This window comes from Armigeres subalbatus, chromosome 2 (assembly GCF_024139115.2).
Source record: "Armigeres subalbatus isolate Guangzhou_Male chromosome 2, GZ_Asu_2, whole genome shotgun sequence".
Classification (NCBI taxonomy): domain Eukaryota; kingdom Metazoa; phylum Arthropoda; class Insecta; order Diptera; family Culicidae; genus Armigeres; species Armigeres subalbatus.
The window spans coordinates 366,113,080-366,131,158 of NC_085140.1; the positions used below are offsets into that span (position 1 = coordinate 366,113,080).

The following is an 18,079-nucleotide window of genomic DNA, read 5'->3' on the forward strand; positions in this document are numbered from 1 at the left end:
AACCCGGTTGAATGAATTACCGTTCAAATTATGGGGGGTATTGGTATCGGTACTAGCCAATTCAAATGTCATATTCTACATTTCATATTATTTCAGAAATTTAAAAAAATGACAGCTGTGCGTTGCTTCCATATTGATTAAGTGGTGTGCCATTGAAAACGCGAGTAGGGTGGTTTGATGCATTTCGCTTTATCTTTGACAACAATCATGGAATGAAAAAAAAAAACACTACCCTAATTTGGGTAAAAGTTTATGCGATATACTCATCTTTAAGTACTTTTTACGTAAATTTTGAGTTTATATATCTGTCCGTATACAGCTTGTCAAAGTAGGATATTTTGTATGAAAAACGGTCTCCGCTGCTATTATTCTGAACACAGGTGTATATTTAACTACAGAACCAATTGACCTTTCCCGTCAAAACATGTATCTCGTTTTATTGTCTCAGTCGATTCTTTGGATTATTCAAGGTCAACTTTCCCAAAGAACCCACATTTTTTCAAGCCTCTGGCGATTTTTAAAATCGAAAACAAACATCGAAAATGCTAAGACTGCATCTCATTTTCCGAGTTCAACTCAAATCAAATTTAAAAGTAACATTTGAGCAGTTCCCCAATAACGCTGCACACATAACAAAATTACTATCACTTTCAATTTTAATATGGTTTTAATTCAGGAAATGAGACGCAGCCCAAGAAATCCATTGTTCTCAGGAATTCGGGGAATTTCTCCTAGATTATTTTTAAAAAGAAGCTCCTATTAAAGTTTATTTTGAAATTTGATCTGAAATTATTTCAGAATTTCATTTGAAAATTAAAGATTTTTTAAATTTTCCTATCAACCCTCTTTGAAAATACTTCAACTTCATGAATTTCTCTTTGGTTTTCTTCAGACATTATTTTAGTAATTCCTTCGAGAATGTCTTCTGGAAGCCAGTCGAGAATGTTTTGCGGAATCTATAGAGAGATTTGTAAAAGTATTCTTGAAGTGATTTTCGTGGAAACTTCTGGAGGAACTCGAGAGGCGGCAGGAGGATTTGTGAATGAATTTCGAGGGTCGTACTTTGGGTGGCAGTACCGGGAATAAAAATTGAGGGACTTTTGGAAGAAGTTTCTGTAAAAGTTTCTGTGGGAATTGCCGAGAGAATTTGAAATATATAATTCTTAGGAAGATTTACGTGTGCATTCGACAAGAATTTGTTATGAATGTCCAGGAAAATTTCTGAAGGAACTACTGAAAAATTTAAAAAAGATTTTCCAGGGGGCTTCTTCGAGGAATGTCTTGGGAGATACCAGGATGATACCAGGAGGGTTGAGATAGTTTAGAAATTTTATGTGAGATTCGAAAGGAGTTCAGTGGAAATTTCTAAAGAGCTCTTGAAGTGATTTATAAAGAGTTCTTGGAGGAATTCCCGGAGAAACTTCAGAAAGAGTTTCAGGAGATTTTTTTGAGAAAAAACTAGTGGACATTCGAGGGGAACATTTATAAAAATCTAAATAATACAGGTAGGTTTCTACAGGCATTCACGGGGAAATTTCGTAATAGCTCCTATAGAGTTTCTAGACCATTGAGAAATTTTCAAAGGGAATTCAGGGGAAATGTTTAAAAAGCTTCTGAAAGAATTCCTGCAAGAACCTTCGGAAGAATTATCTGACGCAGTTCAGACGCATTGCTTGTAGAGCTTTGAAAGGAATTTCTGAAGAAACTTCCAAAAGAATTATCGAAGAATCTTCCTATGGAATTTCTAGAAGAAATTTGATGGAACTTTTTAAGGAATTCTGGAAAGAATGCTTCAAGGGTATTTCCGAAGAATTCCTGGAGAAATATTCCAACTAATTTCTGGTAAAAACTTCGGAAAAATTTCTGGAGCACCTTCTAAAGGAAGTGATGGAGAAATTTCCGGACGAATTTATGGAGGAACTTCCGGAGGAATTTGTGGAGAAACTACCGGAGGAACTTCCGGAGGAATTCCTGGAGGAACTTTTCCTGGGGAACTTCCGGAGGGATTTTTGAAGGAACTTCCGGAGGAATTCCTGGAGGAACTTGCGGAGGAATTCCTGAAGGAACTTCCGGAGGAATTCCTGGAGGAACTTCCGGAGGAATCCTTGAAGCCATGCAGCCATTCTGATCTTATGTCAACTTCCAACACATGTACAGTTTTGCTAGGGATTTGCTAATTGGTGAGCGTTCAAATTAAAAAACAGTCAAATTTGATGGTCTCATATGTCATATATACGAGAAAGGACACATACTCGATTGTGCTAATTATCGAGGTACAACACTCCTCAATACCACCTACAAGGTAACCTCCTGAATTCTTTTTAGCAGACTACGCATGTTTGTAGAGACCTTTTGACGATCAACAACGGACTAGATATTACTCTGCGACAAATCCTTGATATATTCCGGGAATACAACTTGTTAACTGTTTGTAGATTTTAAGACATCGTACGACTCAGTGAAACGTAACGAACTGTGGCATATAATGCTAGAACTTAGGCTGATGCGTGCGACGCTGGATGGATCCAAATCAAGCGTCAAAATATCTGGTGAACCATCCGATTCTTACGTGACGTTACATGGATTGAAGCATGGCGATGCGCTCATTCAACATGGCTCTGGAAGGTGCAATTCGAAGATCTGGTGTGCAAAGAAACGGAACCATCAACAACATCATCTTACATGATCCTTGGTTTTGCGAATGACTTCGACATCATTGGTGTAGATCGCAAAGCAGTGGAAGAGGCTCTCAAAACTAAATACCTGGAGGCTGGCAGAGAACGTGGCAGCCTTAATGGTGTTGGTCCCGAGGTGGCAAAAGAAGAGATGTGTTCCGAGGTTTTCGACTTATTCATATATCTTGGAACACTCGTTACATGTGAGAATAACGTTATTTGCGAGGTGAAAAGACGAGTTGCGGCTGCAAGTGGGGCTTTCTAAGACCTGCATAGCCATCAAAAGCTCTAAAAAAATATAGCTTGTACACATCGTTAATTCGTCCAGTCGCTCTGTACGGCCATTAAAAATGGACGTTAAAAGATGCAGACTACCGAATTCACAATAGTGGCGGGTTATCGTCCGAGTGTCAGCGTGGAACTCAAAGCAAAAGTCAACCCAACTGCCCAACTTTGAAGGAAGTTGAGGATGCCATCCAATGTTCTTGGTCTGAACAATAAAATATATGATTAGGATAGTCATAATGCTGATTTCATCAAAAATGAAAAGTAAAACCTTTCCGCTTGTGGGAACATACTAATAGCCAGAATCTGGGAAACAGAACAGCTACCGGAGGTGTGATAGAAATGGTTCCTCCTCTACATGTTTTTTGAAGAAGGCAAGGGAATCTGCAACCAGACATACGGATTGGGATTACCACTCCCGACCTTCTATTTCAACATATTTTTCTCCAGTCAGGCCCGCAATTAAGCAATACATCGGTAGATGACTATTGCGCCTTATATATTCATGGCTCCCTACTATAATATACTGCTGACTCCCCTACTCCCTTTCACTTGAACCAGCTGCCACCCTGCCGCCGAAACAGCCTTCATCCGTGGAACCTTAACAAGCTCCGTTAACGTAATGGCGAATGATGTGTTTCACTCCCCAGGCCATGCATCCTTTCGGAACGTGTCGCTTGACGCCTTGTGATTCGGGATTAGCGACGTCACATTGTCAACTTCCTTCCAGAACGAGCTCGACGCTATTACCGGATTTACACTGTTACGCACTGCTCCAGAGTATTGATATCCCAGCGTAACGAGAAGACATGTGTGTGACATGGTATGTAATAGCTTCAAGAGGATCACCATTGAAAAATCCGCAAATCCCATATGATTTTTAATTGTCTGTTTCCCTTTGTGAAACATTTTGTGGAAAGTTATAAACGGACCAAAACTTAACTGTATATGGCAAATCTAGCAAAACTGCCGCGAATATCAGGTTCCAACGCACAATCTGCTTATCGATTGCAAGGCGGCATGCGAGTTTATAGACGGAGTTTAGCTATGGAAAGTTATGGAAAAGATAAGATTTCCCGGGAAACTTACAAGACTGATAAACAACGATGGACGGTGGGCAAAACTGTGTGAAGATTTTGTGCAAACAGTTCGAATAGTTCGTTCGAATGATGCCGTTACTTCTATCAAATTGTACCAAGCGTCAATAAAAAAAAACATTCTACTGCCCAAAATTTTGTTCAGCAGATTCAGTTGACCAGAAATTTTATCAGATACCCCTCAACTCCATGCCTGGGGGTATCCTACAAAAAATGTTTAACTTGAATCATGCTCGAGGAGGACTTGCAAGCACTCGAGGTATTCGAGAGACGCGTGCTTAGGACCATCTTTCGCGGTGTGTGGCGGCGAAGGATAAACCATGAACTCGCCCAATTCTATGACGAATCCAGTATTCAGAAGGTAGCTAAAGCAGGAAGGATACGATGGACAGGGCATGTTGCAAGAATTCCAGACAGCAGCGCTGCAAAGATGGTTTTTGCTTCCGACTTGGCAGGCACAAGCTGACCAGCTGCAGAACGGCTTGACGAGCGTGGGGTGCAAACCGAAGATGGAGAGATGTGGCCCTGAACGGTGTACAATTGTGGCGTCGAATTGTTGATTCGATGTTATCTGTTCAGATGTAAGCTAAATAAATGAATGATATGAAAAAAATTCCGTTTTCTTTTTTCGAACAAAATATCATAGAGCAGTGAAAAAGTCGCTTGGTGCTATTTTGCAGAACCCCAACCAACGGTGTTTAACGTGAGCCGGGTGTGGCAGCTAAAAAGTCAAATACAATTTCGATAACTGTAAAAGTTACCTAGGGAGGGCTTAAGCATAAGTAAGGAACATAGTATGTCCATGTTATTTATAATCTTTTCTCAGAACCAATGGCGATAATAAAAACCGCACCATTCAACCGATTAGCACTTGCTTATCGATATCCGTTTATTTGTAAGGCTGAAACTCGTGATTATGTGTCATTGGTTCCAATTCTGTTATTTCCTCCCAATCAGTTTACCGCTTCTATAGAATTTTCTAACTTGAATCAGTTCAATAAGTCTGTTGATAACTTAAAAAACCTCATAAAATTATTTAGAAATTAGGAATTTGGGTATTCCTTTGGAGATTCCTTACAAAATTTCTCCGAAAATGCCTTAAGAATTTTCATTACGGATTTCTTCAGAAAAACCTTAAAATTTATTCGAAAATGCCTTCATCTGTCCGAAAGCCTTTTAGTGTTTGTTGTTTATTTTTGGATTTTTTTTCGAAAATTCAATAAGTAACATCGCAAACAACTTCATTTTCAATAAATTTCAAAGGTTTTCCTGGGTGATCTACCGAAAATAAACCTGGAGAAATCTCCGAAGGAAATTTCGGAGGTTTCTCGAATAATCTTTTAAAGAAGTCCCTGGAGGAATATCCGATAAAATTCTGGGCGGTATTTTTTTGATTATTTAAGAAATAAAAGAGGAGTTCCCAAATAAGTTTTTGGAGACGTTTTTGAAGAAATTTGTGTTGCGTTTAGTGCAGGAATTTCCAAATAAATTGTTAAAGGCAATCCCAAAAGAGAAACTAAATAGATTTTCGAAAATAAATTCTAAAGGAACTGAAAAAGAGTTTTTGAAGGTAAAATACTTCCCTAAAGAATTCCAAAAGGAATTTCCAGATAAATCCATAAAGGTATTTTTGAAGGATTTTATGATGGAATTCCCGAAGGAATTCTTAAAAGAAATTATGAAGAAATTCCCAATAGAATTTCAGAGAAAATGCCTACTGGTATTTCTGATATAATTCCTAGATTTCTTCGAGAATTCCTTTGGAATTTTTCCCAGTAATTTATTTGCAATTTCCTCCAGAGATTCCTTTGAAGATTCGTACAGGAATTCCATAGGAAATGGCCTCAAAAGTTTTACAAAAACTCCTCCGGAAGCGAATTCCAGAAAGATCTTCGGAAATTCTTTTGGATATTCCTTAAAATTTACCTCCGGAATTGCGTCAGAATTTCCTACACGTGTTCTTTGTTTAAGAAAACCATAGGAAATTTGTTAAGGTTCGTTCTTTTGGAAATTCCTTTGAAAATGTCGTAGGAAATTGCTTTAGGAATTTCTTCATAAAATCCTTCAGGAATTCTTTTGTTATTCCCTTAGAAATTCTTTCGGATATACCATCCGAAAATCATTCGCAAATTGCTTTTGAAATATCGATGGAAAATATTTTAGAATTTCTCTAAAAATTCCATCAGAAATTCATTTACAGATTCCTTCGGAAAAATGTTTAGTCTTTGAAAGTTTGCTTGGGAATTTCTACGGGGAATCCTTTGAAATTTCTTCGGAAATTAATATGGAGGATTATTTTAGGAATACCTCCTGATTTTTAGTAGAAAAAAAAACGTTGGAAATTTTTAAGAAATTCCTCTATGGGTTCCTTAGCAAGTTCTTTGGCATCTTTTCCTGAAATTTCCATAGGAATTCTTTCAGAACTACCTTAAGTAATTCCTTGGGAATGTCTACGGGTAATCCTTTGAAAATTCTTTGGTAACTTTAGGAAGAAGTTCTTGATCATTTCCCTCAGTAATTCTGTCACAAACCTAGTAACATTTTGTTTTTATGCAGGTTTTATAACACTCTTGAAGAGTAAATTATGGTCTTCAAGAGCGTGATAAAACCTAAAATGTTACTTGGGAACATTCTCCATTTCTTTTGATTTTTTCGGGAATCTCTTCAGAAATTCATTCAAAGAAAATTTCTTCGGAAATTGCTTTTGAGAACCATTCGGAAATTTTTCTAGGAATTCCCTAGAACATTTTTTCGAAATATACTGAAAAGATTATTTCTTATTTTTCTGCGGGAATTCCTTCCGTTCCCTAATGTAAACTATTTTTGAAGTCGGTGCTTCCGGGCAAAATTATAAAATACCTATACATATAATAAGCAAGGCCTGCGTACCCAAACCTTTGTTCCTTACGACGAATAAAGGAGTCTACTTTTAGCAAGGAAACAAGCTAGTTCGGTTTTGTATTTCCTTGGTGTGATATGTGGGAAGTCTATCGTGGGATCAATAGTGAAGTTGCCAAGTTCGGACGAAGTATTTTGAAAATTCCTTCAAAATTTTTGCCAGAAATGTCTTTATAAACTCTTTTCGCTATTCCCTCGGAGAGCCCTTTCTGAACCCCTTCGAAGATTTTTTCAGCAATTTCTTCGGAAATTGTTTTAGGATTTTTTTTCGTAATCTATTTCATTCCTTAATAGATTTCCAAATGAAATCCTGATAGAATATTCTATGGTTTTACCTGTGGTTTTACTAAAGGAATTGCTCAACGAGAGCCTTAATGGTTTTTGAAAAAATGCCTATATGAGTTTCCGCAGATTTTCTTATAGGGTATTACTAAGAAATTTCTAATGAAACGTCAAAAAAATCGTAGTTGGAGCTCCACCAAGAACTTTTTTTTGTCATATTAAACCAACTTTTGAGGAAAATATTCAATTTGGTAGGTCATCGTGCCCCAGCCCTACTCAGCCAAGGCTCATTTTAGTTATGTTGATCATCTATTGAGATTTGTACATACAAGAACGCGAAGTAGGGTGTCAACTGTCCATTGTGGTTGTCATTAGTGGATTCCATCGTGAATGTCCTTCCAGGATCCAAGGGTCACAGCAGGTGTACGAACTGCAAATTCTCTAAATATACTAGATATGCAGCCGCTCAAACATTGCCCTATTGTATATGTAACTCAAAGAATAGTAGTTGAAATTTTTCTGAAATTTAGATATATTGAGAAGTAAATCGACTGGGCTTTATCAAAATCCTGAATTAGGAAAGCTTTTGGAAAAAAATATTAACAAATTAGTCCTATGACACCGAAGTCTAATTCTCAATATTGTTCAAGGGTTACGAAAAGTGAAGCAGAATTCGTTGTTAAGTTTTGATTCATCAAAATCAAAGAATAATAAAATAGTTTTAATTTAAATAACATTTTGAGGTTCTTCATGGCAAATGAGCCTACCAAATAAACGAAAGATTAAAAAAAAAATGAGGTACTTATTAGTGTCGCTGGTAATTTACTATGGAATATGCTGTTTGATATTCGATCGAATATTACAATTTTAATCCACTGAAGTCGATTTTTATACGAGCGATTCGTACCGTGTGAATCAAAAACGCGTGAATTAAAAAATCCGCGTTAAAATTGATTTTTTAGCCATTGATTTTTTCATACACGCCGGTTCACGCCGCCGCCGATTAAAGCCAACGGCGCGCCACCGTGACGCCTCCGCCGATTAAAGCCAACGGCGCGCCGCCGTGACGCCTCCGCCGCCGATTATATGACCGGCGCACAGGTCTATCGCCATCTTGGATTTATTTTTGAAAACTATTTTTTCGCTAGGTTCCCAACCACCGATTTTAAATATTGATTTATCGATAGAAAGCTTAACCTATATTGTGCTTTGTGTTCAAAAATCTCAAGTGAAGGTTTTTTTTTTCTATCAAGAGCTATGTACGATTTACCAAATTATTATTTTTAAGGCCCATCTGATCTACGAACTTAATTTTCATGGGTAATATGATACTACGACGTCAGTTTCTTGATCTCATACACTATTTTACGCGAAATATTTTTTTTTAAATGAAAAGTACATCTACAGCAGTATTTTATTTGAAGAGCTCAAAAGTTTTAAGCATAATGGAGCCGTATTCAAGTTATTGTATTAAATAAATCTAGAACTGTCTAGAACCTTTCAACTTTTTGTTTTTTTCGACCCCTTTTTTTTATCTTTTTGGCCGAATTACTGCAGGGCTGCAAAATGGTGGGTTGACATCAAGGAAGGAGTGCCCAAAAGAGCTCTGGTCCCCACAAGTCCCTATCTCACGCTTCCACGGGTCGTCCGATGACAAAAGACCGCCAGCTAAGGGTTGTGTACTTAGCTGGTAGTGCAGCCTGGGCACTGTTGTCCTTCTGACATCAGCTAGAGTGAGAAGGTACGCCTCGAGCATCTGTTCACCAGGAGGTGCGGCTCAAACAGCGTCTGCCTGGTACCCAGCGGCTGATTAACGAAATGCTGTATCGCGTCAGCTATACCTAAGGTGGCAGCCCCATCATCGCGATGTAGGTAACGCGACCCCGGTAAGGTAGCTTACTGAAGCCTCTCAAATACCACGAAAAATGGAGATAGAAGAAAAAAGAACGTTATTTTTGGCAACCGACCCGGCAACGAAATAAGGACTATGATTGGAAACTCGGTACCTGGAATGTCAGGACCCTAAATGAACCTGGAGAAGTGAGCCTTCTGGCTCGTGAATTGCAGAAAGTTGGAGTGAACTTGGCTGCTATTTAAGAAGTCCGATGGCCTAGATTCGGAGTACGTGAATTCCGAGCCGTGGACCCCACGACCAATACTGCATTCAAGTATAACATCCATCACAGCGGCGGTGAAAAAGCAGAGCATGGAGTTGGTTTCGTAGTGATGGGCAAGCAGATGAAGCGAGTGATGCGGTGGAAACCCATTAGCGAACGAATCTGTGTGTTGAGGATACGAGACAAATTCTTCAATTACAGCCTAATCAACGTTTACGCACCGACAAACGATAAATCCGACGACGTGAAGGACACGTTTTTTGAATATCTTGATAAAGCCTATGGAGAGTGCCCAAAGCATGACGTGAAAATTGTTATTGGAGACGCTAACGCCCAGGTCGGTAGAGAGGACTTTTTCCGTCCCATAATCGGTAGGGAGAGCCTTCACTCCGCTACCAATGACAACGGCCTACGGCTAGTAAATTTTGCTGCTGCCAGAGGGATGGCCATCAGTAGCACCTACTTTGCACGAAAGAACATCCGAAAGCACACCTGGAGACACCCAAATGGTGAAACTTGCAACCAGTTTCTGGTGGATGTTATCGATGTGCGGACATTCAGAGGTCCGAACATTGACTCTGATCACTACCTCGTTGTCAGTAAAATTCGATCACGGTTGTCAACTGTATCGAACGAAAGATCACAGAGAACGATGCGTTACAATATCCAGCGATTGTCGGCGGAAGGAGTATCGGCTGAGTACCGCCAGAAGCTCGACGAACGGATAAGTGCAATCAACGTTAGCGACAACATCAACGATCTATGGGAGTCGATCCATGGAGCGGTGAGCACAACAGCACGAGAAGTGGTAGGCACTGCACAGAGGCGACCCAGGACGGGTTGGTTCGATGTGGAGTGTCAGAGAGTTACAGACGAGAAGAACGTTGCCAGAAGCCGGATGTTGGTGTCGGGTACCCGATCGAATAGAGATCGGTACAAGGAAGCAAGAGCAGCCGAAAAACGAACCCACCGCAGGAAGAAAAAAGAGTACGAAGAACAAGTTATTAGTGAGGCGCAGGAAAAAAAAAATGGAGCAGAACGATACGCGGAGGTTTTGTGAGTCTGTCAATGGCGTGCGGAGAAAGACAGCGCCTTCTCCCGTCATGTGGAACGACCAACAAGGGAATTTGCTGACAGATAAAACTAAAGTTTTGTGGGCTTCGTGGCCGTGCGGTTAGCGACGTCAATCGCCTAGACGCATGGGCTATGGGGCGAGGGTTCGATTCCCGCTCCGGTAAGAAGGAAACTTTTCGTGATCGAAAAATCCTCCACCGGTCCACTGGGTGTTATGTGTCCTGTCCGTTGTCTAGGTGTTAAGTATTCAGTCTGTACGACCTCTGGTCGAAGACGGTGTTCCTGTCTTTTTTTTAAAAGAAAAAAAAGAAGTGGCTGCCAGGTGGAAGCAACACTTCGAGACTTTGTTGAATGGAGGAAGTGACGGTGCATCGGTGAACAGAATAAATATTAGCGACGATGGACAAGCTGTGGAGTCACCTACACTAGATGAGGTCAAAAAAGCTGTCAAAGAGCTGAAAAACAATAAGGCTGCTGGGAAGGACCAGCTCCCGGCTGAACTTCTCAAACATGGCAGTGAGAAGCTTTATGAAGTTCTGCACCATGTTATGTCCAAAATATGGGAAGACGTGGAAATGCCTGCTAGCTGGTTGGATGGCCTCATTTGCCCTCTCTATAACAAAGGGCACGGACTGGAGTGCGCCAATTACCGAGGAATAACCCTCCTTAACTCGGCGTACAAAATTATGTCCCGTATTCTATATTATGTCGAATACCAAGCAGGTTTTCGTGATGGTCGATCAACGACGGATCAAATGTTTACCCTGTGACAAATCCTTGATAAATTCCGGGAGTACAACTTGCAGACACATCATCTGTTTATTGATTTCAAGGCGGCGTACGATTCAGTGAAACGGAATGAATTATGGCAAATTATGCTTGAACATGGTTCTCCGGCGAAACTGATACGGCTGATTCGTATAACGTTGGACGGATCGAAATCAAGTGTAAGGGTTGCGGATGAAATATCGACGTCATTTGTTACCTTAGATGGATTAAAGCAGGGTGATGCACTCTCGAACCTACTGTTCAATATAGCGCTCGAGGGAGCGATTAGGAGAGCTGGTGTGCAAAGAAGCGGTACCATTATCACAAAATCGCATATGCTCCTGGGATTTGCGGACGATATCGATATTATCGGAATTGATCGCCGTGCCGTGGAAGAGGCTTTTGCGCATTTTAAGAGGGAGACAGCGAGGATTGGACTCACGATCAATACCAGCAAAACGAAGTACATGGTCGCTGGCAATCAACGTGGGTTCATTAGTGGTGGTGGTAGCGAAATAGTGCTGGATGGTGAAAAATTTGAAGTGGTAGAAGAATTTGTGTATCTTGGAACATTAGTGACGTGCGGTAATGATGTTACCCGCGAGGTGAAAAGGCGTATTGCAGCTGCAAATAGGGCTTATTACGGACTTCGTAACCAGCTTAAGTCCCGTAGTCTGCAAACGAAAACAAAACTCGCGCTGTATACTACTCTGATTCTCCCGGTGGCTTTATACGGCCATGAGACATGGACGTTAAAGGAGGCTGATCGGAGAGCTCTCGGAGTGTTTGAGCGTAAGGTGCTGCGGACAATACTCGGCGGTAAACAGGAGAACGGTATCTGGCGGCGTCGCATGAATCACGAATTGTACCAGTTGTATAAAGGGCTGGATATTGTTAAGCTTATACAACACGGCAGACTACTGTAGGCTGGACACGTTATTCGTATGCCGGAAGAACGCCAAGCGAAGATAATATTTAGTAGAGAACCCGGAAGTAGCCGCAGGCTCCGTGGAAGGCCGCGTACACGATGGCTTTTTGCAGTTGAAGAGGACCTGAGGGCGCTCAATGTTCAGGGCGACTGGAAGCGATTGGCCCAGGATCGAGTCCAGTGGAGAAGGATACTCCATTCGGCGTAGGTTCATCGAAGAGCTGTAGCCCATCAAGTAAGTATTGAATCGAGAAAATTTTCCAAGCCTGATTGGAACTTTGACCCATTTCCTTTCTGTATGGCCTTCTTTGTGGTGCTGCGATTTACAGCGTAGCTACGGAGAACCTGCTATAACGATTATTATAAATGATAAGTTATCACTTTATCAGATAAAATTTTATTAATAGCCTCAATTATCCGATTTCTGCCCTTTTTAAGCAACATAGTATATCAATAGATAAGATGAAAATGCATTTTTAATATATGAAATATGATTCTATAGATAGTGGTACGTAAGGAATATTGAAAATTTTATCGGCAACCAAAGTGATCAATGGTCAAGATAAAGAGGCGTGTGAAAAAATACTTCTTTCTTCAATCTTTTCGTTGTTCATTTGCACTTTGTGTACATAAAGATTATTAGATCATCACAAAACTGAGCAATTTGCAATAACGTCGTGAGCCAAACTACATACATCAAATTAAGGCTATTCAACACTTAGAAAGGTATGTTTCACCTCTCGACTTACTAAAGCCGCCGTTTTTTTATGGGCTTGACACACCTTTTCTCTCCCACCCAGTCTGGCTAACCCAACCTTCTATTTATTCATTAACTTGGCACACGGTGCGGTGACAGTTGAAAAGAGGTTTGCCGTAATGGAAAATGTGCGTTCCACTGTGTCAAATCAGCAAAGGCGAAATACATTTTCACATGGGAAATTTCAAAAACAATTAGCCGTTATCATTTATTTATTTATCAATTTAATATTAATTTATTTTTGTCTTTTTCGTCCTCTAACTGTACGTAGACGATAAAGATCGCAAAAACTTTTGATAGGAGAACCGGTGACATAAAACGCCACACATAGAATCGGAAATCGGCTCAACTTGACGAATTGAGTCTGTCTGTCGCAAATCATGTGCGTGTAAAAGTTCATTAATTTCGAAGCACATATCCTTAGTCATAATACAAAACGCTGCTTAGGATGATTTATCAGTTTAGTTTAGTTTGACGATTTAAAAAATAAAGCTATCTGTGGTCATATTGGTCCAGGTTCTGTTTAAGGTAGAGTCAAGAAATTTTAATTGAATCCTCGCTCCAGTATTTTAATTATGGATCCAGTTCGATTTTGCAGTATATGACTTCTCATTAACATACCTATCATGAAGAATCTGATTGTTTCATATAGTGCACAATAAAATCAGTTTTTCAAATAAATTCCTACGGTTTTAATGGTACAAACGAATAGCTCCCACCATCCATCCACCGTTTTTCCTACGACTAGCAGCTATCGCGTTATTCACGATAACCGTCTTCTGAGCTTTAAGCAGTGACGTGACGGTTGTTGGTTAGGCTCTGCGACGGGTGTAGCAACTCCTGCAACACATATGTACGTATAACATCAGCCCTTGATGCTCAGGAGCTGACTAGATAGGAGTAAGGTGGATGGTTAGGAATGAAGTGTGGTTATTTATGTGCTCTGTGTGAGTTGAAATATGACTGGATCAAATAAATTTGCGCCCTGTTCTTCTTATATCTCTGAAGTAATCAATTAATGATGTCATTTAGATTCCGGACCATAGACAATGAAATATGATTCAGCGATAAACTTTTATCTGAATGAATCTTCTACTATATGAGGCATAATTTGAGTTCACTTGTCTTTTTCTATTATCCGCGATAGACTGTCTATTTTAGAATCCTATGCGAAATTATGTATACTTCATTCAATTCAAGCAATTCAACCGTTGTATTGGCAGATTTGCTTATTGCCAACTTGTGTTTGAGTAACCGGGTTCCACCTTAAAGTTTGGATGAGACGAAATCAAGTAGTTTTTTACGAGACGAGCCAGCCTAGGGCTGAAAGCCTCGCAAATAAAGACAAAAAAAGTAGTTTTCTGGCAGAAAGGGGATCTTTATCCATAAATTTTGATGATGGAATTAATTTTACACAGCCATTCTTCTCTCTACAATGAGTGAAAGATAAATAAGAATCGTGGTCTCTGTGGATAAAATTCTATTTTCATTTCACAATTTTTTTGTCCCACTTATTGTTCTAGCCAGTTGGCTGTTACCCAAAGGTTTTCCTTCACCGTAATAAAACGGCTTTTCTTTCCACGTTCTTTCGATATAACACAAGTTCAGCGCTAATTGGTTCCACTAAAAGTCTTTCCCAACACCTTTCTCGCAGGATTTGCTTTACCGTCAAAGTTGCGGACAAGTACTTTCGGACTTGGATAATTAATTCAATTTTGGATAGAGGTTTAATCGAGCACGAATGGCAAGCGTGTATTCGACCGTTAATTTGAGTTGAGATTCGAAAGTTGATTCAAACTGAATATAGGAGGATATCTCCCAGGGCCAGACATCTTTCGATACCGGACACTCCTCGAACGACACTTGCAGAGGTCCTTCCACCATCTTCTTCTTCATTGGCATTACATCCCCCACTGGGACATTGCTGCCTCGCAGCTTAGTGTTCATAAAGCACTTCCACAGTTATTAACTGCGAGGTTTCTAAGTCAAGTTACCATTCCTGCATTCGTATATCATGAGGCTAACACGATGATACATTTATGCCCAGGGAAATCGAGACAATTTCCAATCCGAAAATTGCCTAGACCGGCACCGGGAATCGAACCCAGCCACCCTCAGCATGGTCTTGCTTTGTAGCCGTGCATCTTACCGCACGGCTAAGGAGGGCCCCACCATCTTATGTAGTACAAAAGAGTGCTATTGAAAAGTCCTTAACTTGCATGGAATATCAGATCCTCATGTCGTAAACTTTGTACAAAATTTGAAATTGAACAAAAATGCCAAAAATTTTCATGTTTCGCATTACTTTAGAAGGTTTGAATCAACAATATTAAAATCAGTATTATGATTATATGAAGAATTGACCATCACCATTAGCCATATTTTAAATAACCATCATGATTTGTTAGATATGTAATGTAACTGTGGTGAAAAATCAATTTCTGTATCCGGTAGCTTTTCCCCGAGTCCTGACAGCGAGATTTTTCATTTTTCATCAAAAAGCCATTCTTTACAACTGTTTTGATAAACTTACATCAAATAAATTTTTTCTTCTTGCAAAGGTATCAGAAAGCCACAGAAATTAAACGTCAAATAAGCTGACACATTTTAATATTTACAACTTAGAGCAAATGAACCATATTACTACTCTAAATGATGTCTTTACTCATGTAACAAGAACTTAGTCATATATAAACATGGTAGTAGGGGACACTTTTCTGAAATTGATCGTTTTCTAAAGAATACGCGACCCCACACCCTCCTCCTTTTCCCCTCTCTTTAAGATAAAGAACGAGAGTTCCAAATTTTGTTGAAATCGGTCAATGAGTTCAGAAGAAAGTGCTGCAACATACATACAAACATACACATATTGAGTTTTATATATATAGATGATAAAAAATCATAAGTAATCTATTACTGTCGGCCTTTTCACGCGATGGTTGCAATGCTACCAAGAACCAATGCACTGATAACATATAAACCGCGGCATTGCGACTTTCAACGCACCCCTTTTTGCATACGAGGACAAAAATAACGTAAGCAACCAAATTTGACTCTGTAGCCAATCAGCTACTGGCTACGGGTGGAAAAGTTGTCTGGATGAATGCACGGCAAAGTTATTCTATTCTACGCTGAACGCTATTGCGTATGAAAGCACCCGTGGTTCCTACGCATTTCGGTTTGATGAATTCGATGGTTTGGAAGTACGAACCTTTTCTGTCTTTTGCACAACTTTCAGCTAGAGAGCTGACTCTCAAACATCATCGCTGGGGCAGCCTTTAGTGAGTACTGGTGCTTTGAATGAGGCGAGTTAGTACTATTCCATTAGATTCCACTCGATTGTAACCTCAAAGTTAGGTCGTCTTCAGTGGCTTGTCGAGTGAAGTACGTCAAGTTACAATCAAGTGGTGAAATTAAATAGAATAGGGTAAGTGACAGCTTTGGCAAGTTTTGTCTTATAATTGTATAGGAATGTTTGGATTTAAAAAAAAAATAATTGTTCCGATCACAGACAGACCATAGTTTATGTAATGTTTTTCATTGCATTATCTTCCCAAAATGGATATTTTTATTCTTTAACTAACTTCTTGTTCTTGTATTAAGAAAAATACTACACTTAAACAATTGTGAAAGATAACTATCATCATTTTCCGTGAAAGCAGAAAGCCGATTGAGAACAGCTGCTGTGTGGAGTTGATGCGCGCTGAAAACTCGCATGCCGTGCAGCTCTTCGGTTGAATAATTGACGTATGATGGAATCACCTTTCAGGTTGCGTGTCAAGAGCCGATGATTGAACACCTGTTTCTATCAAATTCACTCGAGTTCGAGTCAGCAGTACGGTCTATGGATATCAAATCACGCAGCATGAAGTATGTGGGTGGGTGCACTGCACACGTCACCTGAACGCCGCCGCGCCAGTAGGTCTTTTTCTTTTCGGTTTCTTTCCCGGTTCATTGTGAATCGATCTGATAAAATATTGCAAAGCTATCAACAACGTACTGAATTGCAGTTATATTCCTGTTTTTCCTTCTGTTGCAGACGTGCACTCCAAGCCTGATGGCGTCGACAACAGGCAATTGGCTGGCGGATTTGACCCGGATTGAGTACTTTGGTGGAGCGGAGATTACCGTACCGATGGTTTGTCAGAAGATTGTAGCTACTAATGGTAAGTGCTCCGTGCGTTCAGTATGGGTAAATGATTTCTTAGCTGTGCTTACGGTCTTTGATATAATTTTAAGGTGGAAACTTCTTTCTCACTGGTTGAAAGCGGAACATGTATTTTCGAAGTTTATTTTAGAAGTTTCCTTAAAAAAAATTCCGCGATGATTCATACCCACTGAATAGCTCAGAAAGCCCGCCACATGATAAAGCCTGAATATCTTCTTCTTCTTCTTCTTATTGGCATTACATCCCCACACTGGGACAGAGCCGCCTCGCAGCTTAGTGTTCATTAAGCACTTCCACAGTTGTTAACTGCGAGGTTTCTAAGCCAGGTTACCATTTTTGTATTCGTATATCATGAGGCTAACACGATGATACTTTTATACCCAGGGAAGTCGAGACAATTTTCAATCCGAAAATTGTCTAAACCGGCACCGGGAATCGAACCCAGCCACCCGCGTCTTACCGCACGGCTACGGAGAGCTCTGAGCCTGAATATCTAATTTCAGCTAAATGCTATTTGTTTTAACTTTTTATACAAAGCAACCAAAAGACGATTGCTAATGTTAACTTCTATTTCAATAATCAACGACAACGACTATAGATCTATTGAAGTTTATTCAATTAGACCTGTGTGCTGTTCGAAATTGAAATTCCACTAGAAGTTACTCTCCCAGAAACTCCAGAAATTCCACCAATAAGTCCACATGAATTCCTGCAGAAATTCTCGCCGTTCTAGAATAAATCTTTACTAATTCCCTTTGAATTACTTTCTAAATTCACAATTCTTCCCTTCCAGTTTTCTTCCATTATCTCGGATATTATCCCAGGAATTCCTATGGATGCTTATTTCCTCCATATCGAAATTTCTCCAAGGTATTTTTTCTGAAATAATTTAGTAATTAAGTATCGTGAAAACGTTCACAATATAATTCATTCGCTTCGTATATTTAAGGAGGGCAGGGAACGCTTTTGTAAGAAAGCAAATGTATGAATACAACATTTCCCTACTATTCTTCAAAATATTCCGCCATGA

At 39.7% G+C, this 18,079-nt stretch overlaps 1 protein-coding gene across 4 annotated transcripts in view; it reads left to right on the forward strand.

Annotated features, from left to right (window-relative positions):
• LOC134217191 (uncharacterized) overlaps positions 1–18,079 on the forward strand; it is a 69,535-nt gene that overhangs the window by 41,469 nt on the left and 9,987 nt on the right. For all 4 annotated transcript variants that reach the window (XM_062695974.1, XM_062695977.1, XM_062695976.1 and 1 more), the window contains exon 4: positions 16,921–17,047. In XM_062695974.1, the coding sequence (XP_062551958.1) occupies positions 16,921–17,047 (127 nt within the window). The remainder of the gene's footprint in view (positions 1–16,920; positions 17,048–18,079) is intronic.